Source organism: Drosophila miranda, chromosome 4 (genome assembly GCF_003369915.1).
Source record: "Drosophila miranda strain MSH22 chromosome 4, D.miranda_PacBio2.1, whole genome shotgun sequence".
Lineage (NCBI taxonomy): Eukaryota > Metazoa > Arthropoda > Insecta > Diptera > Drosophilidae > Drosophila > Drosophila miranda.
Genome location: NC_046677.1, coordinates 16,073,026 through 16,091,727, shown reverse-complemented (window position 1 = coordinate 16,091,727; position 18,702 = coordinate 16,073,026). Strand labels below are relative to the sequence as shown.

General features: G+C 42.4%; 3 protein-coding genes across 4 annotated transcripts; 1 reads left to right on the top strand and 2 right to left on the bottom strand.

Moving 5' to 3' along the window:
- Window positions 1–2,545: 2,545 nt before the first annotated feature.
- Window positions 2,546–3,589, bottom strand: LOC108161691 (cylicin-2). Its single transcript, XM_017296003.2, has one exon. It carries the CDS (start codon window positions 3,434–3,436, stop codon window positions 2,597–2,599), a length of 840 nt encoding a protein of 279 aa, XP_017151492.2. The 5' UTR covers window positions 3,437–3,589; the 3' UTR covers window positions 2,546–2,596.
- A 7,894-nt stretch (window positions 3,590–11,483) lies between these two features.
- Window positions 11,484–12,197, top strand: LOC108161666. Its single transcript, XM_017295963.2, has 4 exons — window positions 11,484–11,642; window positions 11,712–11,821; window positions 11,882–12,026; window positions 12,083–12,197. Exons 1-4 carry the CDS (start codon window positions 11,549–11,551, stop codon window positions 12,157–12,159), a joined length of 426 nt encoding a protein of 141 aa, XP_017151452.2. The 5' UTR covers window positions 11,484–11,548; the 3' UTR covers window positions 12,160–12,197.
- A 4,815-nt stretch (window positions 12,198–17,012) lies between these two features.
- Window positions 17,013–17,775, bottom strand: LOC108161661. 2 transcript variants are annotated; one of them, XM_033393861.1, is made up of 4 exons: window positions 17,636–17,775; window positions 17,438–17,560; window positions 17,237–17,381; window positions 17,013–17,180 (listed from the first exon to the last, which is right to left on the bottom strand). In XM_033393861.1, the coding sequence occupies exons 1-4, from the start codon at window positions 17,727–17,729 to the stop codon at window positions 17,108–17,110; spliced, it is 435 nt and encodes a 144-aa protein (XP_033249752.1). In that variant the 5' UTR covers window positions 17,730–17,775; the 3' UTR covers window positions 17,013–17,107. The 2 variants fall into 2 exon arrangements, with proteins under 2 accessions (XP_033249752.1, XP_033249751.1); XM_033393860.1 differs by having other exon boundaries at window positions 17,442–17,560; window positions 17,636–17,774.
- Between the last annotated feature and the right edge of the window lie 927 nt (window positions 17,776–18,702).

Here is an 18,702-nt window from a genome sequence, read left to right as displayed (position 1 = left end):
TTCCAGGAATCACCATGGGACAGCCAAAGCACTGGCACCACCACCACACTTCCCTCAAAGCAGATTGCAGCGTAACTCATCCCTGGACATGATGGGGACAGCCCCAAAGAAAAGACACGAGATTGAAAAGCAGAAATCCGGGGATCGAATCATGGAATACTCTTATTCGAATGACAGATAGAGCGCTGTTAGCACCCCAGGTTAACAGTCTGTTACTGCTCCCGTTTACAGCTATCCGTTAACAGCTGCCGATTGCAGCTGTTCTGTACCGCTCTCCGTTAACAGCTCCCGGTTAAAGCTCTCTGCTACGAATCTGTGAGTGCACTGGAAGATCGTTCTTGTCCCTCATCGTTGAAGCAGTCCCACGACCTCTATCCACTCTCTTACACTCTCTCGAATAGTCATCCGATCAGGATTATTAACCATATCTACCAAACGCCTGTCCAACCTCAGTGTACCCTTTTTGGAAGAGAATAAAAAGAAAAAGCTTTTAGGCCCAGACAAACTTTACTTAACCCCGAGCTCGGATGTCTCCCCAGACCATGGGCTCTCTCCTTAGCCTCTCCGGCTCGGCCCCTATTCTCCAGTTGGGTGAGAATGATTTATGACGCTGGTCTGAAGGATTAGCATATGAAACCAAACAAAGCTGGTTTGTCCTTGCAGCATCGTAGTGCTCGTCCTCCTGCTCTCCGTCCTCCGCCTCCCGCCTCCCCCTGTCCAACTAAGCCAGTTTCCGTTTGTTTGGTTAGGCTAGAAAATGGACAAGATTTTGGCTAAAATCGAACCGGAAATGGCTTAAGCAAACAAACAAACACACACATGCACACGCATGGAGCTCAGGCTTTCAGTCTCCAAGGGTAAAATCAGTGCCTGTGCCTGTGTGTGTGTGCGTGCAAGGACAGGATACAGGAGGCAAGAGGCACGACCTGCAGTCTGCGTAATTAACCTTAGACACGGACGCCTGCCTCCCTTCGCCCATGTGTCTGTCGCATATTCATATTTCACTTACCTTTTGGCAATTAGAACAATGCAGGTGTAGGGCAGCCAATTGAGCTTTGATCCCTTCGTCCAAGATGCCTCCGATTTTCCTTCTAATTATGTTTTCTTTAATCTACACGTGTGTGTGTGTCGGGTGGGCAGGGGTAGGAGTTTCCCTCTTTATAGAGTTCTGCCTCATGTAATCTCTCACTAAGCAGCCGCATGCATTGGCTAATTTAAAGATAACTATAAAAGGGGCTTGTCAAAGTCTTGAAAGGGTTTACGTCTCAAGATTATACATGCTGCCACATAAGAGTGTGTATATATTGGACGTGGGTCTAGATAATGAAGGCATTATATGTGTAGGTAGCTCCTTTCGGTTTTGCCCACACAATTAATATATATATTTCTGAGCATTGAACCAATCTAATACGATTAGACACTGTTCTAATTTGATTGAGTGAAACATAAGCTAACCGTAGAGCATCGATTAAATTGACTCTATTCTGATACAGATATTGCCCAAAGACCCCGAGGGGGCTGTTGTCCAAATCCAAACGTCAGATATTCAAATATCTTGGGCAAAGATTTGAGTGGGGTAAATTTTGTCATAGATCCATTCATTCATCATCGCTTAACGACATACTTTCACCATTAGATCAGGAAAAAAGACAAGTAATACATAATACGAGTATCTTTGCTGCTTTCGAATCTTAAGAAGCGCGAAGAGGAGAACAAACACACCATTCTCTTTGGGCGTTGGTCCCTCTATAACTTTGACAAGGCCGATGTGGCCGAAGGGGAGGTGGGATCGGTGACCGTCAGCTGCTGTCCATCCTGCAGTCCCAATACGCCAAGGGATTGTGTAAGGTTTTTCCTGGTGGCCTCGTCAATACTCTTTATTGTGGACATATAGAGAGTCCGCTGCTTGCCATCCTTCATCACAGTGGTCAGAGCGGGGCTGGATTGGGGGTAAGCTCTCATACAAGCAGTACTTCCAACGCATACTTCGCGGAACAACATCCATATGTGCTGCTGGGCTGTACTAGGATTCCATGAGACACTTTATCAAAAGAGAGCCGCGGGGCGCAGTGTGGCCAAGTGTGTTTACAGGTCAGAGGAGTCACAGGAAGTGCAGTACTAGCTGTGGAAAGAAGAGCAATTCGCAGGTCAAACAGCAGAACTGAATTTACGCCATGAAACAGTGGCAATCATGAAGAAGGCAGGCTCTAGACTAGAAGCCAATGGGTAACTCTCTCCTTCTAGGCGACCTCAACGTGGTCTCTCCACATCTTTAAGGAGGCTTGATTTATTGGCAAGACTTTCGCATCGTAGATTTGAGCAATCAAGAGGTTACCCAAAACGGAATACTTTTTCGGTGTAAAATCGTAGCGTCCTATCATAGGGCCTGAAAGATCTTGGATCTTTGCCACCTTATGGGTGTTGCTGCTGTTCTCTTTTAATAATAAAATCCTTAAATCTTTATCTAAACCTGTTCTGGAATATCTGTAGTACGTAAAGAGGTTCTTTACTGGGTCTGATTTGTGTGTGTGTTTATTACCTAAAAAATATCATCGAAAAAGGAAGGACGCGCCACAATGCATGCTCCACTCTTGGCTCAGTGATGTCCATGATCGTGTTCGCTGCTTTTCTTGGAGGACTTGTGCCACTTCTTCTTGTGCTCGGCGCCGCCCTTCTTGCCCTGCTCCTTTTTGTGGCCCCATTTCTTGGAGTCCTCGTGCTTCTTCTTGTGGCCCTTGTGGCCCTTCTTCTTGTGTCCCTTCTTGGAGTGCCCCTTCTTGCCGTGGTGCTCCTCGTGGCCGCCCTTCTTGTGCTCCCCTTTCTTGTGGCTACTGCCCTTCTTGTGCTTCTTGGCCTCCTCGAAGCCGCCATGCTTTTCCTCGCCGCCCTCCACATGATCCTCGTCGTAGTACTTCTTCTCCTTCTTGTCCTCGTTGAGCTTGTGGACGTTGTGCTTGCCCTTGATGGAGTGGCCCTTTTTGTAGGAGCCGTGATCCTCGAACTCGCTGCCCTTCTCCCCCTTCTCGCCCTTCTTCTTCTTCTTGTGGTGGGACTCCGACTGCTTGTGCTTCTTCTCGTGGCCCTCCTCCTCGCTGTGCTCGCCTTTCTTGCCCTCCTTGTCGTGGTGGCCCTTCTCCCCCTTCTCCGACTTTTCGCCGTGCTTGTGTTCCTTCTTGCTCTTGCCACCGTGCTTCTTGAAGTGCTCGCTATGCTGCTCCTCGCCGGACTCCTCCTCGCCGCCCTCTTCGTGCTCCTCGTGCTTCTTGGAGGCGGCCACCAGTTGATCCTGTTCCTGGAAATAGGGCTGAAAGTCGACCAAGTCCTGCCCCACCAGAGGAGAGGTTATGGCCATGGCCTGGTCCGGGGTGCGGTGCAGAGCCAAAGCGGCTGCCACCAGAAGCCCCAGCAGGGATATTCCGTGCCACGACGGCCACATAGCTGACTCCGGGTGTGCCTCTTTCTGTCACTCGGTCTTTATCCTTCTGAGCTCCTTGCTGGTCGATGCTGATGCTCCTTCTACTGCTTCTGCTGCTGCCTGCCACTGATGTTGCTGCCACGCCCGCTTATCGCCGTCTGCTGGTCTCGCCTCGAGCCGTTGGAGCTTTTTATCTAAGCTCTGCCCTCCCCTCTCTTTCGGCCAGTTTGCGGCTGATTTGCCAACTTTTGTGTCCCTTTTTTTGTCTTTTCTCTCTTTATTTGGTTTTTGTTTCTGTGTATTTACTTTAATAGAGGGTACTCGTGGGCTACAATGGGTATGTTGTTTCATGGAGGGTTATGTAACAATCGACTGCTCCGGTAGTGCATTTGTACCCCCGGGTTTTTTGTCTTCAATTTTCAGTGCATCATTAATTCAGAGAATCGGGGTCACCACGGGGTCGAACGCCAGTCTAAGAGTCCTTTCGGCTTGGGCATTCAAGTACAGTCAGAGGAAAAAGCCCTTAAATTTTAATATTTTTACCAAGATTTTGAAATTAATACAAACTGATTTAATCCGTTAATGTGAATTTATTTATTTAAATTTATTATTTAAATTAACAAGTTAAAATAAAAATTGAAAATTGAATATATAATATTTATATTTTGTTTCAGACTTTTTTTTTTCAATTTATGTTCAAATTAATATGAATTTTATTTAATTTTATAATTTGTTTCAGACTTTTTTTTACATTTATATTATTAAATTAATGTGAATTTTATTAAATTTACTATTTTTTAATTTTTATTTTAAAGTCCTTTATTTTTTGTTTCAGACTTTTTAATAAATTTGAGTTTAAATTAATGTAAATTCTATTTAATTTAGTCTTTTTTTATTTATTAATACATACTATTAGGATGTGAAAAGTTTGTTAATGCTCCGCTCTAACCCTACAATTCGTACACCTTGCGGGGTATCTTCTAGTCGCATTCAATAGCTGCACCATTCTTATTAGTTTTTTTTCTTAGATTCGGATTTCGTTTCCCTGTTTCTGTGTCTTTTGTTTTTCCTCTAAGTGCATAACGTTGTTCCCAACTGCAAAAAACAAACCCTTCGAGCTGGCCAACTTCTTGCGGTTTGGGAGGTTTTTTCTTCTTGTCGTTCGACCAAATGCTACTGTTGTTGGCAAAAACAAGCGACTTTTGTTACGTGGCCCATTGCAAGACCGAACCAATTTCCAGTTACCCAGAGACTCGAGTGGCACGGTGGCACAGTGGATCCAATTGGCTTGCCATCGGTTAAATTTTACTATTGACGAAGGGCCTCTTCCTCCCCCGGCTTTTGCCTATCCTCATCAATCATCGCTGCTTGCTTGTTTGATTTCAAACTTAATTAATAATTTATTGGTCACTTGTGAGTGTCTTGTATTTGGTTGATTGATAACAACAAAAGGGATTCGACCACAAAACGCTTCACGGATAGGGAAATGGGAAGTGGTTGTGGATGACCGCATTGGCGGTTGGTCGGACGGAAGAGAACGGCCAATTAAGTGTAAGAAATATATTATTCTACCATCTGTTGACAATCAATGAATCACTCAGGTCCGCTGGCCCGCTTGTTCTTTAGAATATTTCAATGGAAATCGATTTGCTACCCAAGAAACGAAAAGTTTCGACAAGTCTTACAGTAAATTATTAAAATATAAGAGGTATAGATAAAAAAATCCAGAATTTTGTGGTTTAATCTCAAGATATATGTAGGTAAAAAATAGGTATCGGTATATTATAGAAGAAATATAGGTATTGGAATATTTCCCATGAAACTCAATAGGTATTCATGAGCACAACTTTTTGCATACTTTAATCTACAGTTTTTTAATCATACTTAAGGGTTCCTATCCTAATTAACCTCTTTATGAGCGTCTTTAGCGTTATGGGTCTGATGACCCAACACCCCTTTGAGCCAACTCATTTATGGAAGCCTCATTGTTACCTTAAAGCCTCTTAAACCCTCATCATTTCACTTTTTCTTACTAAATACACTTACCCGTAGATTTTATCCGGCTCCTTTGGCCATGCTGTTAAATTGTTTGCATTTGGCAGAGGAGGGTCAGGTTCTCGTCGAGACCTTAAAGCTTAGTTAATTCTTTAGTACATTTGCACTGACTGAATACTACTGTATACATACCTTAAATACTTCTGTTACTATATCCCCTTTAGCCTTCTGGAATATGCATTTTTACGGTCGGGAATCCTAGAGTGGAATAGAAACAAATTAGCTAAATATGAAAATTAAATGCAATTTACTTTGATTTAAATATACGAGTAAATGACTTCAAAAGTCTCTTTTAAAAACACTCTAAAACAAATGTAATGCATTAAATTTGTAGGAAATATATTTGAAAATATTTAATTTAAATTTTAAATATATTTTTTTTTAAAATATAAAATATAATTAAATCAACTTTTTTCGTTTTAATGGTAAAATGTAAGGGAAAAATAACTCTTTTTTTTAATTTCCGATCGATTGGGGGACATTTTTAAAACCCAATCAAAAGTTTTTTCTGGGTGTTCCCTTATTAGGGAATTTCCGTATTAGAAATTTTAATATTTACGAGGCGAGGAACCTCTTGTTCTTCCATTCATCGCCTTTTTTTAGATGTGGGTTATTCTCTTTTTATCTTCTTTTTGCCAACTGCAGGCATCTGTTATAGCCAAAGTTTCTCGCTCGTCCTAGGACTATAGCCGCTCTTTAAGCCCTCTCATTCCTGGCTGCGACTCTCTGATCGGGCCCTGAGTCATGTCGACACCTTTCGGTATTTATGCGCCCGATGCGTCGCCATAAAGTTCTTCAGGTGCGTTATAAATACACGACTTAAAGTTATTCCTGTATATTCTGTCGTCCCGTCGTCCTGCCTTCCTGTCACCCTGTGGCCCTTTCCGCTTTAACCTTCCTCCACTTCCTGGCCATCTCTTTTGCCATTTCTCGTTCTCTCTCTCTCCCTATCCCTCTCCTTCCATCTTGGGGCACAACCTGGGCACAGGAAATGCATTTTAAATGTCGGCGGCGGCATAAATAAACCGTTAATGTTGTAATGGTGGAAAAATTCTTGGAGGCAGAGGAAGAGGGGCAGGAAGGGAGCCACCAATGCGTTGGCTTAATTTATGAGCCACGGCAACAGCAACAGCAACAGCAGAAGAACGAACAGGACAAGCCCACAGGACGACGACGTAGTGGAATTTCATTCGATTTCGCATTTCGATACGATTCGATTTTGGGGGAAAACTCTCTCGCCGGCTCCCCGGCTCTCCGGCTCTCCGGCTCCCTGGCAAAAGTTTGACAGCCACTTGGCACCTTCGGAACTTTTTTCCCCTGCACTAGACCAAGCCCTGTCGCTCCCCACCCCGCCATCCTTGCCAGGGCCATGTCTCCTGCTTTTTATCCTTGCCCCAAACTGTCCCCCGTTCCACGGCTGCTTTCACATTCACACAAAGTTCAGTAGTTGGCCAAAAGTCACTTGGCATGCATATAAATTGTCAGCCATTAAATTTGCATTGACATTTTGGCCGTGTTTTTTAACCCCCTACCATCGCCATCCTCTGGGTTTTAGCCGGGTGATTTATCTATGCACTCTTTGATTGCACGGAGCAGCGAGCATCGGGGGCACATTCTCGACGACTCGACGAGTTTTGTTTGCCATGTTTTGCTGCTTGTTTTTATTGAATTTCCTGAATTAATTTGCCAACATCAGGCAGCATATACATGCATATAAAAAACAAGAGAGGGCGACTAGTTTTTAGCAAACTGAAGGTTTACATACTCTGCCCAAACCGATCGTTGCTATCACTCAGAAGCTTCAAAAAACTATAAAAAATAATGTAATAAACTTAAGTTTATAAAAAGTAGCCCATCTTTTAGAAAACAGAAGTGCAGTGAAAAGTTTAGATCTGGCACTGTGTAGAATACCCTCTCGTAAAGGGTATGGAAAAAACTATTCAGAGGGATAACAGAGAGCGAGAAAAAAGTCTGCGGAACGTTGATTAAACTTGGCTTGGCATTGACATGAGTCGAGAAGCTCTGCAGCCACTCCACTCCACTCGGTCGGGGTCCACGTCCGCTTCACAGATTCAATTCGGTTCGGATATCTTTTCAGCTTGGTCCGACAATTAGCCTAATACCCAAGGACCTCGTGGCGTCCTCGTCGCTGGCTTTTAGCCTTATTGAGTCAGCCCTTCCACCCCCCCAAACCCTGTGTCGCCCATGTGTTCCAATCATAATCAAAAAAAAGGTCCGCCTCATTCCCTTTGAATCTTTTTTGTCCTCTTTGGGATTTATGTAATCACGTTTGGGCCGGGAAGGGAGCAAAGGTGATTGACTAAAGGCTTAATTGTGACTCCTTCCCCTGGGGCGGGCGGCGAGTGTATGTCCCATGAAAAGAAATCTCAAAATCTTCTCGAGGTAATCATTTAATTTGGCAGGACATTTCTTGGTCGCTCATTCATTGGGGGCGGCCCAAAAAACATGCACCTTAATTTGCGATTGGCAAAAAAGTTAGATTTGATTATGTGGGAGGATGGGAGGATTAGTGTAGGTACGGCATGTGGCGAGCGCAATCTTTGAATGGAAATATAATCAATAGCTATTAATAAACAGGAAAATGTGTAACCAAAAGTTCTGCATATGCCATCTAGCATAAGTTTTTGAAGAAACCATCCAATTTGAGGTCTCTCAAAATTATTATTAATTATACTCAGCCTTTGCCTCAAACTCCACCTTGTTTTAAAGCCTTTAAAAATCGATAAATAAATATTTAAAATGTTACCTCCAGCTCTCAAATGTACTCGACTTGCACTTGAATGCTTCGCAAGAATTTAAATTCCCTTATTTCCATTACATTTACAGAACGTTGCACCCAGCCCTCCCGCAATGCTGACAGCTGAAAGATGTTTGGTCGTTTCAATGCCTGAGGTCAGCTAGCCGAAGGTGGAAACCATTTCCGTTAAGTGTTATTTACCTGAAACCATCTGCCAAATGTTTTCCACTAAAGCGGGTGCCCGTGCCAGGACATTTTGCGGAGGAGTCTTTAGCCTGCCACGTTTATTTATGGCAACGCGTTTTTGACAAGCTTTAAAATATCCCCGCTAAACTTTGATCGCACTTGCGATGTGGAAAATCTGCAATCCCCAGCGTAGCACCAGAGCAGCGGAGTGCCCCTGTCCGTGGTGCTGCCTTTGAGCACGTGCTGGCTTTGGTCCCGGAACCCCCTTGAATTCCTTCCTTCTGATTCCCATTGGAGGTCCCTGGCGAAGGTATTCTCCGTGCTGTTGCTGCTGCTGCTGCCGATTTTCTTTCGGCTGCCTCTGGTTGGGCTCCTTCTGCTTCTTGCAGCAAATGCAGCGTGACAGTCGCGGCTTTTTCACTCAACTCTAATAAACAGCCATACAAACACCTGTAAGCGTATACCGTACCTTACCTGAACAGCACTCGTTCATCCTCAGACTTCTATAGAACCACACACACACCTGTATGTGGCTCCTGTATGGAAGGTGGCAGGAGGGGGAGGGTTCACCTCATCGCAACATTTCAAAATTCAATAAAAAATCTTTTGTTTTCGCTCTACGCGCACATTGAAAACTTTGAGCCAAGGTTTGTTGGCTTTTCCACGACGGGGACCAACATGACTTACCTGCAAGGCCCTTGCCCTCCTCCCCCTATCAGGCTTCGGCCTTCAACCGTCCCCCTGCCACGTCCCCGCAAGTCAACTGCTTGCGGTGCATTTTGCACGTACGCTGCATTTTTACGCTTCGCATTTTTAGCAACAATTTCCGTTTCCTCTTCTCTTATGTGTGTGTGTGTGTGTGTGTGATGGAGGGGGCGGGCATGCTGTTCATGGCTGTACAATTTTAAATGATTTGATATATGTGTGTGCGTGTGTGTGTGCGGAGCTGTATCTGTGTGTGTGTAAGTGCTGTTGCGGTTGCTGTTGCTGTGTCGTGAGTTTTCATTAAGACTCTGAAAACCCGAATCTTTTGGCCCAGGGAGAAAACTGATTTTGTGGCAGAGCTTTAAAATTGAGGCCACCATCCCTAGCCCTCCCCCCTGCTCAGCCAATGAAAATCGATGGATAAAGGCTGAGATAGCAGCAAAACTTGCAGAATAAAGCTAATTAATTCGCATCGGTTGGGGGCTGCTGAGGTGGGGTTTCGTTCCGGGCTCACACGGCCTATGAGCAACCTCCGTGTCTGCCTGCCATGGGCAGGTGTCATAGCAGACAACTTTTGCCGCTGCCGAGGTTGTTCTTTTAGTTGGTATTTTTCCCGGAATTACAATGTTATTCCACCGGGAGGGGGCAGGGCGGGGCAACAACAGCAGAAAAAGTTTATCCAACATATTAAAGGGATTTTTGTGTTTTGCTTTTTGCGGGGATAAAAGTTTTTAGGGATTTCGCAGAGCTGTTCAAAGAGATAAAGGAAGACATATATAGACGGGAGCGAGACAATTGCATAGCTGTCAGCTTTTGTTGAAGTTGAAAGGTTTGGGGATCGGCTTGGGTTTATCATTTATAAAGAAATGTGGGCCATGGCAGCAGAGTTGAAAGGTGGCCGGAGTCGAAGAGTAATCGAAATCGGTGAATAATACAGCTTTTGAATTGAGTTTAACTTTCTTAGACACGGATTCCGCAATGTTGAAAGGATACCCAATGTCCTTTTGGTTCTCAGCAGCTTAGGGTTAGGGTGTACTCCTCACATGCATGAAAACACTTCTTTTGTTGAGATAATTTGCATTTACTCCATGCAAATCATCAGCTTAGTTCGACTATCGTGTGATCGGAGCCATATTTCCCCGACTGCACAATGCATAAGCCAACTTTATGACAGCTCCGGCACATGGCAAATATTCTACATTGTTTCGACACCTGAGATACTGGCAGAACCCGCAAATCGAATGCAGAATTTGCGAGGCTGCAGTCGCAATTGACAGGCGATGGGATAAATTATGCGCTGCCAATGCCAGTCAGCAATCCACTCACACACACACACACGGTAGAGTTTTTTTCTCCACACACATACACTCCATCCCACTCCATCGCCACAGCTCCATCTGATCCGTGTGTGTGTGGGTGGGTACCGCTGCAGCGGTTTGCTACCTTTTATTCTTTATGTGTATTGATTTGAAATGAATTTTCGTGTAATCCGAACCAGAATCAGAATCGGAATCATGGGCAGGAAGAGGAGTGCCAGCATCCCAAATACCAAAACACCTACCTCTCTCTTTTGGCACAACCGTGCCCCACTATCGTATGCCACTAGAAAACGCCAGGTTCTGGTACACTTGCTTTGGGTATTTCAATCGGATCGAAAAGGGTAAGAATTTGCCACTGCATTAACCCTATTGTGTTCGAAATGAAAGGTGCAGGTTCCAAGGATCATAGAATCTATACCATGGCTCCGGCACACCATTTGCCGCCATTTGTGATGTCATTCGGGAGCATGTTTGAATTTGGATCAGCGCTTTCGGATGAGCGGTTGAACGTTTCCTCAATAATACACTCTGTTGTAGGTTTTTTTTCACGAAGGATATACAAGTATGCGGTGTAAATTCGCTTCCACTTTATTCGTGCTCTTCCTTTCCCTTTCCTATTTATATATTTGTAAGTTTCCCGTTTGTCTCTTTGTCTGTTTTCTGGTTTTCTTTTCTGTGTGTTCTGTAAATCCTGTTTCTGCTTCCGTTCCTGTTCCTGACTTTGGCTTTGGCATATAACTTACTGTCATATTTTCATCTAGCTATGGCTCTGCCCCCAATGACTCCTTCCTCATTCTCCCATTCGAAACCCCTCTAGTCTACCCCTCTATTCTGCCCGTTGTTCTCTTTGTTAATATCGTGCTCGGCTTTCCATTCGATGCTTTTTCTTGCTCTTTCGTATTTCACATTTCTTTCTTTCTGTTTATACCCGATAATCAAAAAAAGTATGGGGGTATATTAGATTTGTGTGGAAGGTAGCAGCCATCTTGCACTGCAATACGGATAATTCATTGAAAAATGTATATATATCTCGTTCTCTTTACATACTTTGTCAGGTTCAAAATTTGTTGATTGATTTATTTGATTTAGTTTTTGAGTCGAGAAATCAAAATGTGCTTCAAAGACCCAAAAAATAATGCATTGCTCGCCGGAGTAAGTGCGATATCATTTGCAATTATCACCCTAGTTATAGAATTTTTAAGTGGTAAGTAGATGATCTTCATACGTGAATGATCCATAGCTTAACCTATGCATATCGTGCACTATTCCATAGAACAAAAAGATTGGTTCGTTTATAAAAATGATTGGAAAATTAAAGCTGAACTCGGAATATGGATTCTGATTTGTCTAGCCGCCGCTGCTCTTCTGCTGGGGGTGTTTTTGGCAAGTATATGCCTTCCGCATCATATGACATCACTAATCTGATTCTTATTTCCTATACAGAAGAATCGTTACATTGTGCTGGTATGGCTCGTCGTAGTTTTCGCGTGCGGAATCGTTTTGATCGTTTTTTACATCGTATTTATAGGGAAAGCTACTGAACATTCTTATATTATATCAGGAACACTGAGATTTGTCGTCTTCATACGTAAGCCTGCAGTCAATTGCATTTGCAGGGTCTGACAGAACAACTTTCTCTTACAGCTTTTTTTGTGATTTGGACTTGGCTGCCACTGCTATACTATCGGGAGCTCTCTGGCGATACCCTGTTCTGTAGATAGATATCGTGAATTTTGTATTCAATAAATCTTGAGTTGTGCCTTCGTCTCCATTTTTCTGCACCGAATAATTTGGATTTGCGGAGCGTAAAGTGTATTGAAACGGCCTAAAAAGCAGCCAACGCCACGCCGTCCGCGCGCTTACTCATTTGCTGTCTCCCTCTCTCTCTCACACACTCTTCGTCGTGCAATTTGTGCGCCCCCTGGCGGAGGAGAGCCATGCTGACTAGATGTTTGGTATAATCGTAGAGTCGCGGTCGCAGCAGCGACTCATAACGTTCCCCCTCGTTTTTTCCTATGTTCTATCTCCCGCTCTTTGGGGATCTCTGGTTTTTTTTGGGTGGGGTTGGGGTTGAGCGGAATACTCTTCTGGATTTTGTTAACTTTGTTATATTTGCTGTTGGGCGATGGTGATGCGGGTGGTGCTGATGCTGCTACTGCTCGGCGCTATTCAATTTTCAATAAAATATGTAAATTTATACCGCATTCTGTTGTCCTTCTTCCTGCTGTTGTTCTGCTCTCTCGTTTTTACACTTGGAAAAAAATATGAGTGTGTTCTATCAAGACAATGAATGATACTGAAGATTTTTCGATATGGAAAGAACAATCATCTATAAGGTATTTACTTTGTTAAAAAACATCGTCAACAGACTTTTTGCATTTAAATTTATTATATATTTTATATTTACTAACCCTAACACTATGAAAAACACTTAGGCAATATCAATTTTAAAATCTTTATGGCTTCGAAATTCTTACGGCTTACGGCTTACGGCTTACGGCTTCTTATTCCTAGCTTTATCTCTAGATAAATCTATAAGATCTTGTTTTCTCTCAGTGTACTCTCATCTTTCTACCCTCTCTACCTCAGCCGCCTCTTACCGGTCTTGTCGCTCTGGCTCTTATCTCAGCCGTTTCTCATCGGCAACATTTGATAGCTACAAGTTATGGTCATGGCTCTCCCTCACTCCACGCCCTCTTTGCCTCTTTGCCACACACTCGCCTGCCTGACTGCCTGACTGGCTGTCTCTGTCTGGCACTAAGCAGTGAAGTATGTTATTAATTTGTAATTTGTTTATGGTTATTTGTGCACAAATCAAAGGCCAGAGATTGTAACTTTGAAGTAGTCGATGCCAGAGAGCTTACCCAGAGGACAACTTTGTGCTGATTGTTGGCTCCGAGTGGTAACACCAGAGAGGGGGCGATAAGGAATAAAGGAGCGGAAAGAAAATCATTTTGAATATTTAAGCAAAATTATCCCATGATAAACTCGCTGAAATTGAGACGAAAATTGACAGAGCGTGTATGTCGTTTGTTCAGAAGAAAACTCCTAACAATTTCTCTGGGTTTTGGCTTATAAAAATGTATTTTTTTGATAGTGATTTATGGAGTAATATGGGGTTCCATTGGATCTGAGATGAGCTGCAGGATTGGGCATTAAATTCCATTTAAAAATTCTTTTCATCTAAATTCCAAGAGTTCCTTTCAACACGAACTCTTCTATTAGTTAGTGAATAATTTGTACACATTTTTCAATTAAAATGCCGTTTCATATGCTTGATTGGAATTAAAGCCAATCAAAAACCAATCCAAATTCAATAACAAACAATTTTTAACCATTCAAAACTGTTCATATAGAAACATTTCTATGTATTTAGCTGTGAAAATTCATTATTTTATTGGGATACCCTAGAAAGAGATATGTATGACCAATCCAGGGTCAGATACACAAATCTACAGCGGGTCGAGGAAGGAAAATTGGTTGAGGAGTGCAAAGGAAACAAAATATAATACCTCCACTCTCTAATAATTTTCGGAATTACATATCATTTATAGAAACCATTTTTCCAGGGTATAGACAACTTTGAAACAGCTCATTCCGCACTCCTTTGTTGTTTCCCATTTGACTTTGTTGCTGTTTGCTGTGAACCGAAGAGTCAAAAAGCAAACGCAACAATATAATCAATCATTAAACTTCAATAGTCACGGTTTTTTTCGCCCACCCGCCAGCCATCCAGCGGCTAAACAAATCAAATCAAATGAAATAAAATGTCATCCCCTCTGACATCGACTGGTGGAGCGGTTATTATTTGACTTTTGCCTTTTTTATAAGCCCAAGTGGTAGCCGAAACTTTAGATACCCTGTGCCCTGTTCGAGAATATATTCAATGATAGATCCCGCTTTGAGCGGATCGTCTTTGACTTTTGTATACACTGAGGGACTGTACATTTTTGAGTTGCAAAACATCTGGTTAACGTCTAAAGAGCAGGCAACAATTCACTCATTTTGCATTCATTGTCATTCGCTTTTGCTTCCCATCTATCCCTCCATCCCTCCCACCGCCCCCTGAGTGCGTTCTATATGAGTATTTATTCATGCATTTGTTTGCTTTCTGACGCTTGCTTCCGAAAAATTATGTGCAAACAAAGTTGAATTAAAACAAAAATAAAAAGAACCAACCCAAAAAATAGAAACCGAATAAAATTGTCAAATAAGCGCAAAGACAAACAAAAGCGAAAAGCGACGCAAAAAGCAGCCAACAAAAAATGACACATGGCAAAAAACAAAAAACAAAAAAAAAAATAAAATACAAAAAAAACAATAAGCATACACATACAAAGGCAATTTAATTGCCTGTCCTGGCCGAAAAACAAAAACAACAAGAAAAACTGAAAAAAGCAAAGAAATTATATGAAATAAGAGAGAAAGAACAAAGAACAGGGTCTGTGCTGCTTTGTCAATGTTAATTTTACTGTACAGCAGGGCACAAGTTCATAAATAAGTGTACAAGGAGGGGGGGAGGTAGGGGGGGAGTCCCCCCCTCCCCCCCCCCCCCCATTGTTGTTCAAGTATCTGCTAGACACAAGAACATTCGCTCAGGACCTCTTCTCGTTCATCCTTATGACATGCAAAAGGCAAGCGGCACGCTCTCCACTTGCCTCACTCAAGTTTTGCTAAAACAAAAGTTAATTAGAATGTTCCTCCATCATAATGCGTGCCCCACCCCTACCCCCAAAAACAAAAACAGAAACCTACAAAAAAAAAAACAAAATAACATATAAGAATGGTTGGAGTCAATATTGCGACTTTGGGATACCCTGATACGGTTTTCAGATTGCAGATTAATGAATAGGAATGAATATTTCATCTTGTTTAAACATTCGATCAGAGCATATTCTCCAGATCAGTACAGAATTGTTTTATGTTCAACTTTTCTAGGATTAAGTCTCATATTATTTTCGCTAGATCGATTGCTCTAGATCGTAGCCTTTTTGTGGCATTAAATACTAAACATATCGTCATAAGCTTCGTAAATTTATTGAGGCAATTATTGTGACAATATTCCGCAAAAGAGGATAAGTATCTGTTCCCTAAGCTTTTATTATCTTCTAGACTCTGGCTATTCTATAGGTTCTCCTCTGAAAACGGAGCTCTATAGAAATATCTATGGATCCTGTTCAGACTTCGGTAGATGCCCCAGCAGTTTCTTCTGTTACATGACTAAACATTATTGCAGTATACCCTGGGTCCTTGCCAAATCCCCGGGTATGATCAAACCGAGAACCGTAGCTGAGGCGCAGACAAAGTTGCAGGCAGTAAATTAGATTAACAACAACAGAAGCAAAAGCGGCAGTCGGTAGTCGCCAGTCGTTGACAAAACAAACGCAACAAGCAATTAAAAATGTAAAATTTCTCGCTCTCAGCTTTCTTCAATTTCCCCCCCAAAAAAAAAACCACTATACAACAGCCAAAAAATAAACAGAGAATCAAATAGATTTGGAAATTACGAAATACGGAAATATTGCCAAAGCTTCAAATTTAAAAGATAAATAGATTAATGTTTGATTTAGACAAAATAAAAGTCCGATTTTGTTATTTAGTGTTTTATGCGCAGCAAAAAAGTTAAATGAAGCATTGCATACTTTCGGGGGCAAGCAGTGCGGCGAAGCAGTTTGTTTTAGGGAAGAGCTGATAAAGCAGTGTAAATTTAGATTGTTTTAGCCTCGACCGCCATATGAGCAATGATTTACCAAAGATAATAATTTAGGCGATTTTTAAGACATTATTAATTAAAACATTTTTGGTAACCCTGGAGGAACCTTCGCCACGAACGTTTCCTTGATCAATATTTTTTTCTCTGTACTTTGCAAACACCTGATAAGTTATTGTACTCTCTGAAAGGTAGTACTTGTCGAATGCAATTTGTGTGGCGTTTATTCTTTGAATTCTTTAAAACCCTTTCATTTTAGTTGGCTCTACTGCTGATTGGTGACTGGTGGAGGTGATCGCCTCGAAAAGAAATAAACGACTACCATCTGTGCGCCTTACCTCACTAACGAGAAGGCCAACGATTGTCACCAGCATTATATCGAACAACCGACCCCTACAGAACGATTTCTCGTGTGTAGCATCTCGTTGCCGTACAGCATCATGCCCCAGTACGATTGGTCCTCATAAACCACCGGCTAAAATTCGGAAATACGTGCATGTGGAAGGCGAACTGAATTGGTAATACTGCAGTCATGAGTCTACTACTCCTACTAAAATCATAGAGTGCCAATCCGAGCTACTACCAAACAGTATTAATTAGAAATTGATTTATTGAATCAAAAAAACTAGGGGGAACGTTATGAGTCGGCACTACGGCCGCGACTCTACGTTTATATCCAATACCTAGACAGCATGGCTCTCCTCCGCCAGGGGGCGCACATATTGCACGACGAACTGTGTGTGAGAGAGAGAGGGAGACAGCAAATGAGTAAGCGCGCGGACGGCGTGGCGTTGGCTGCTTTTTAGGCCGTTTCAATACACTTTACGCTCCGCAAATCCAAATTATTCGGTGCAGAAAAATGGAGACGAAGGCACACTTCAAGATTTATTGAATACAAAATTCACACCAAATTTATATATGTATGTAATATATATTACGAGTCCTAGGATTCGGACTTTCTACAGAACGGTGTATAGCCGGAGAGGCTCAGAAAGTATACCAGTGGCACCCAAATCCAAATCACAAAAAGGACTGTAAGAAAAAGTTCTTCCGTCAGACCCCGCAAATGCAATTGACTGCAGGCTTACCGATGTTGAGGGAAAGTCTTACTGAGCTTATAATAACAAAATAGTCGGTGTGAGCTTCCGTTACCAATATGATGTAAAAAACGATCAAAACGACTCCGCACACGAAAGCTACGACGAGCCATGCGAGCACAATGTAACGATTCTCCTGTATAGGAAATAAGAATCAGATTAGTGATGTCATATGATGCGGAAGGCATATACTTGCAAAAAACGCCCCAACCAGAAGAGCAGCAGCGGCTAGACCAATCAGAATCCACATCACGAAAATAGTTATAGTATGCCCAATTGGTGCAACATCGTAAGATAGGTAGTGTCTAAGATCATCTAGGCGTATGGAATAGCGCGCGATATACATAGGTTACGTTATGCATCATTCTCATATGAAGATCATTTACTTACCATTTGGGAACCCCAGGATTAGAAAGATGATTGAACATACTATCGCAGTAATTCCGACTATCACTGTATTTTTTTGTAGATCTCCGAAGCACATTTTGATTTCTCGATTCAAAACTAAATAAATAAATAAATCAATCAAAAAAATTTGAGCCAGACAAAGTATGTAAAGAGAACGAGATATATATATTTGTACATATGTACATTTTTCAATGCATGGCCCCCTTGGTGAAATGCCACCGCCTGTGCCACCGCTACCTCAAGAATCAATCAGATCTGAAGGAGTATTGGGGTACCCCCTAGGTACCCAAGAACAAATTGCCACCTTTGTGCTTCCCTTTGGTGCAATCGAACTGTCTCCAAGGAGATAAATATAATAAAAAAGCATTGGGCCAAGCACTTGACAGGTTCTTGTAATTGCTGAGTAACCACTGTACTTAGGCCAGACCTTTTCGCGTAATTTTGATCAACAATGCCAACGGGGGTTGCAAATTCCTATAAAAACTTGGGAACGCATTAAAATCGTATAAAATTTCTTCAGCAAACAAAAACTTCAGAGGCATTAAATTTGTCCCATTGCCCGGAAATGAAATCCCAAAAGCCAACTGCCTGGGCAAACACATCCCTGCGACTGTTAATTAGAGGACGCGACTGTACCATCAATGCTTGAGCATGTTTTTCTTTGGGCTGTATCAACTTTTAACTAACCATAATTTATGATGCTCTGTTGGTAAACTTTGCTCAAGCAGAGTGCCAGAGAGCCAGAGGAGAGGAGCTGCTCCGGCCTGGTCTGGCTCTGGTCTCTGCCCGTGTCCATGTCTTAAGCTATTTTTAAATGGGCTTTGCCCAGCGACAGAGAGAAAGTTTTGCATTTGCAAACAAACAATTTTTGGCGAATTTTCTCAGAATTTTCAGCCCCGACCCCGACCCCGACAGAAAACTGTTGAAAACTGTAAAACCGTAACAGTTGACAGATCCTTCTAATGATAAACGTAACGAAAACTTGCAAGTGGCAATGAGTTTTTAATGAAGCCCCGACTATCCGGGGAAGGCCTCAAAGTTGGCCAGGC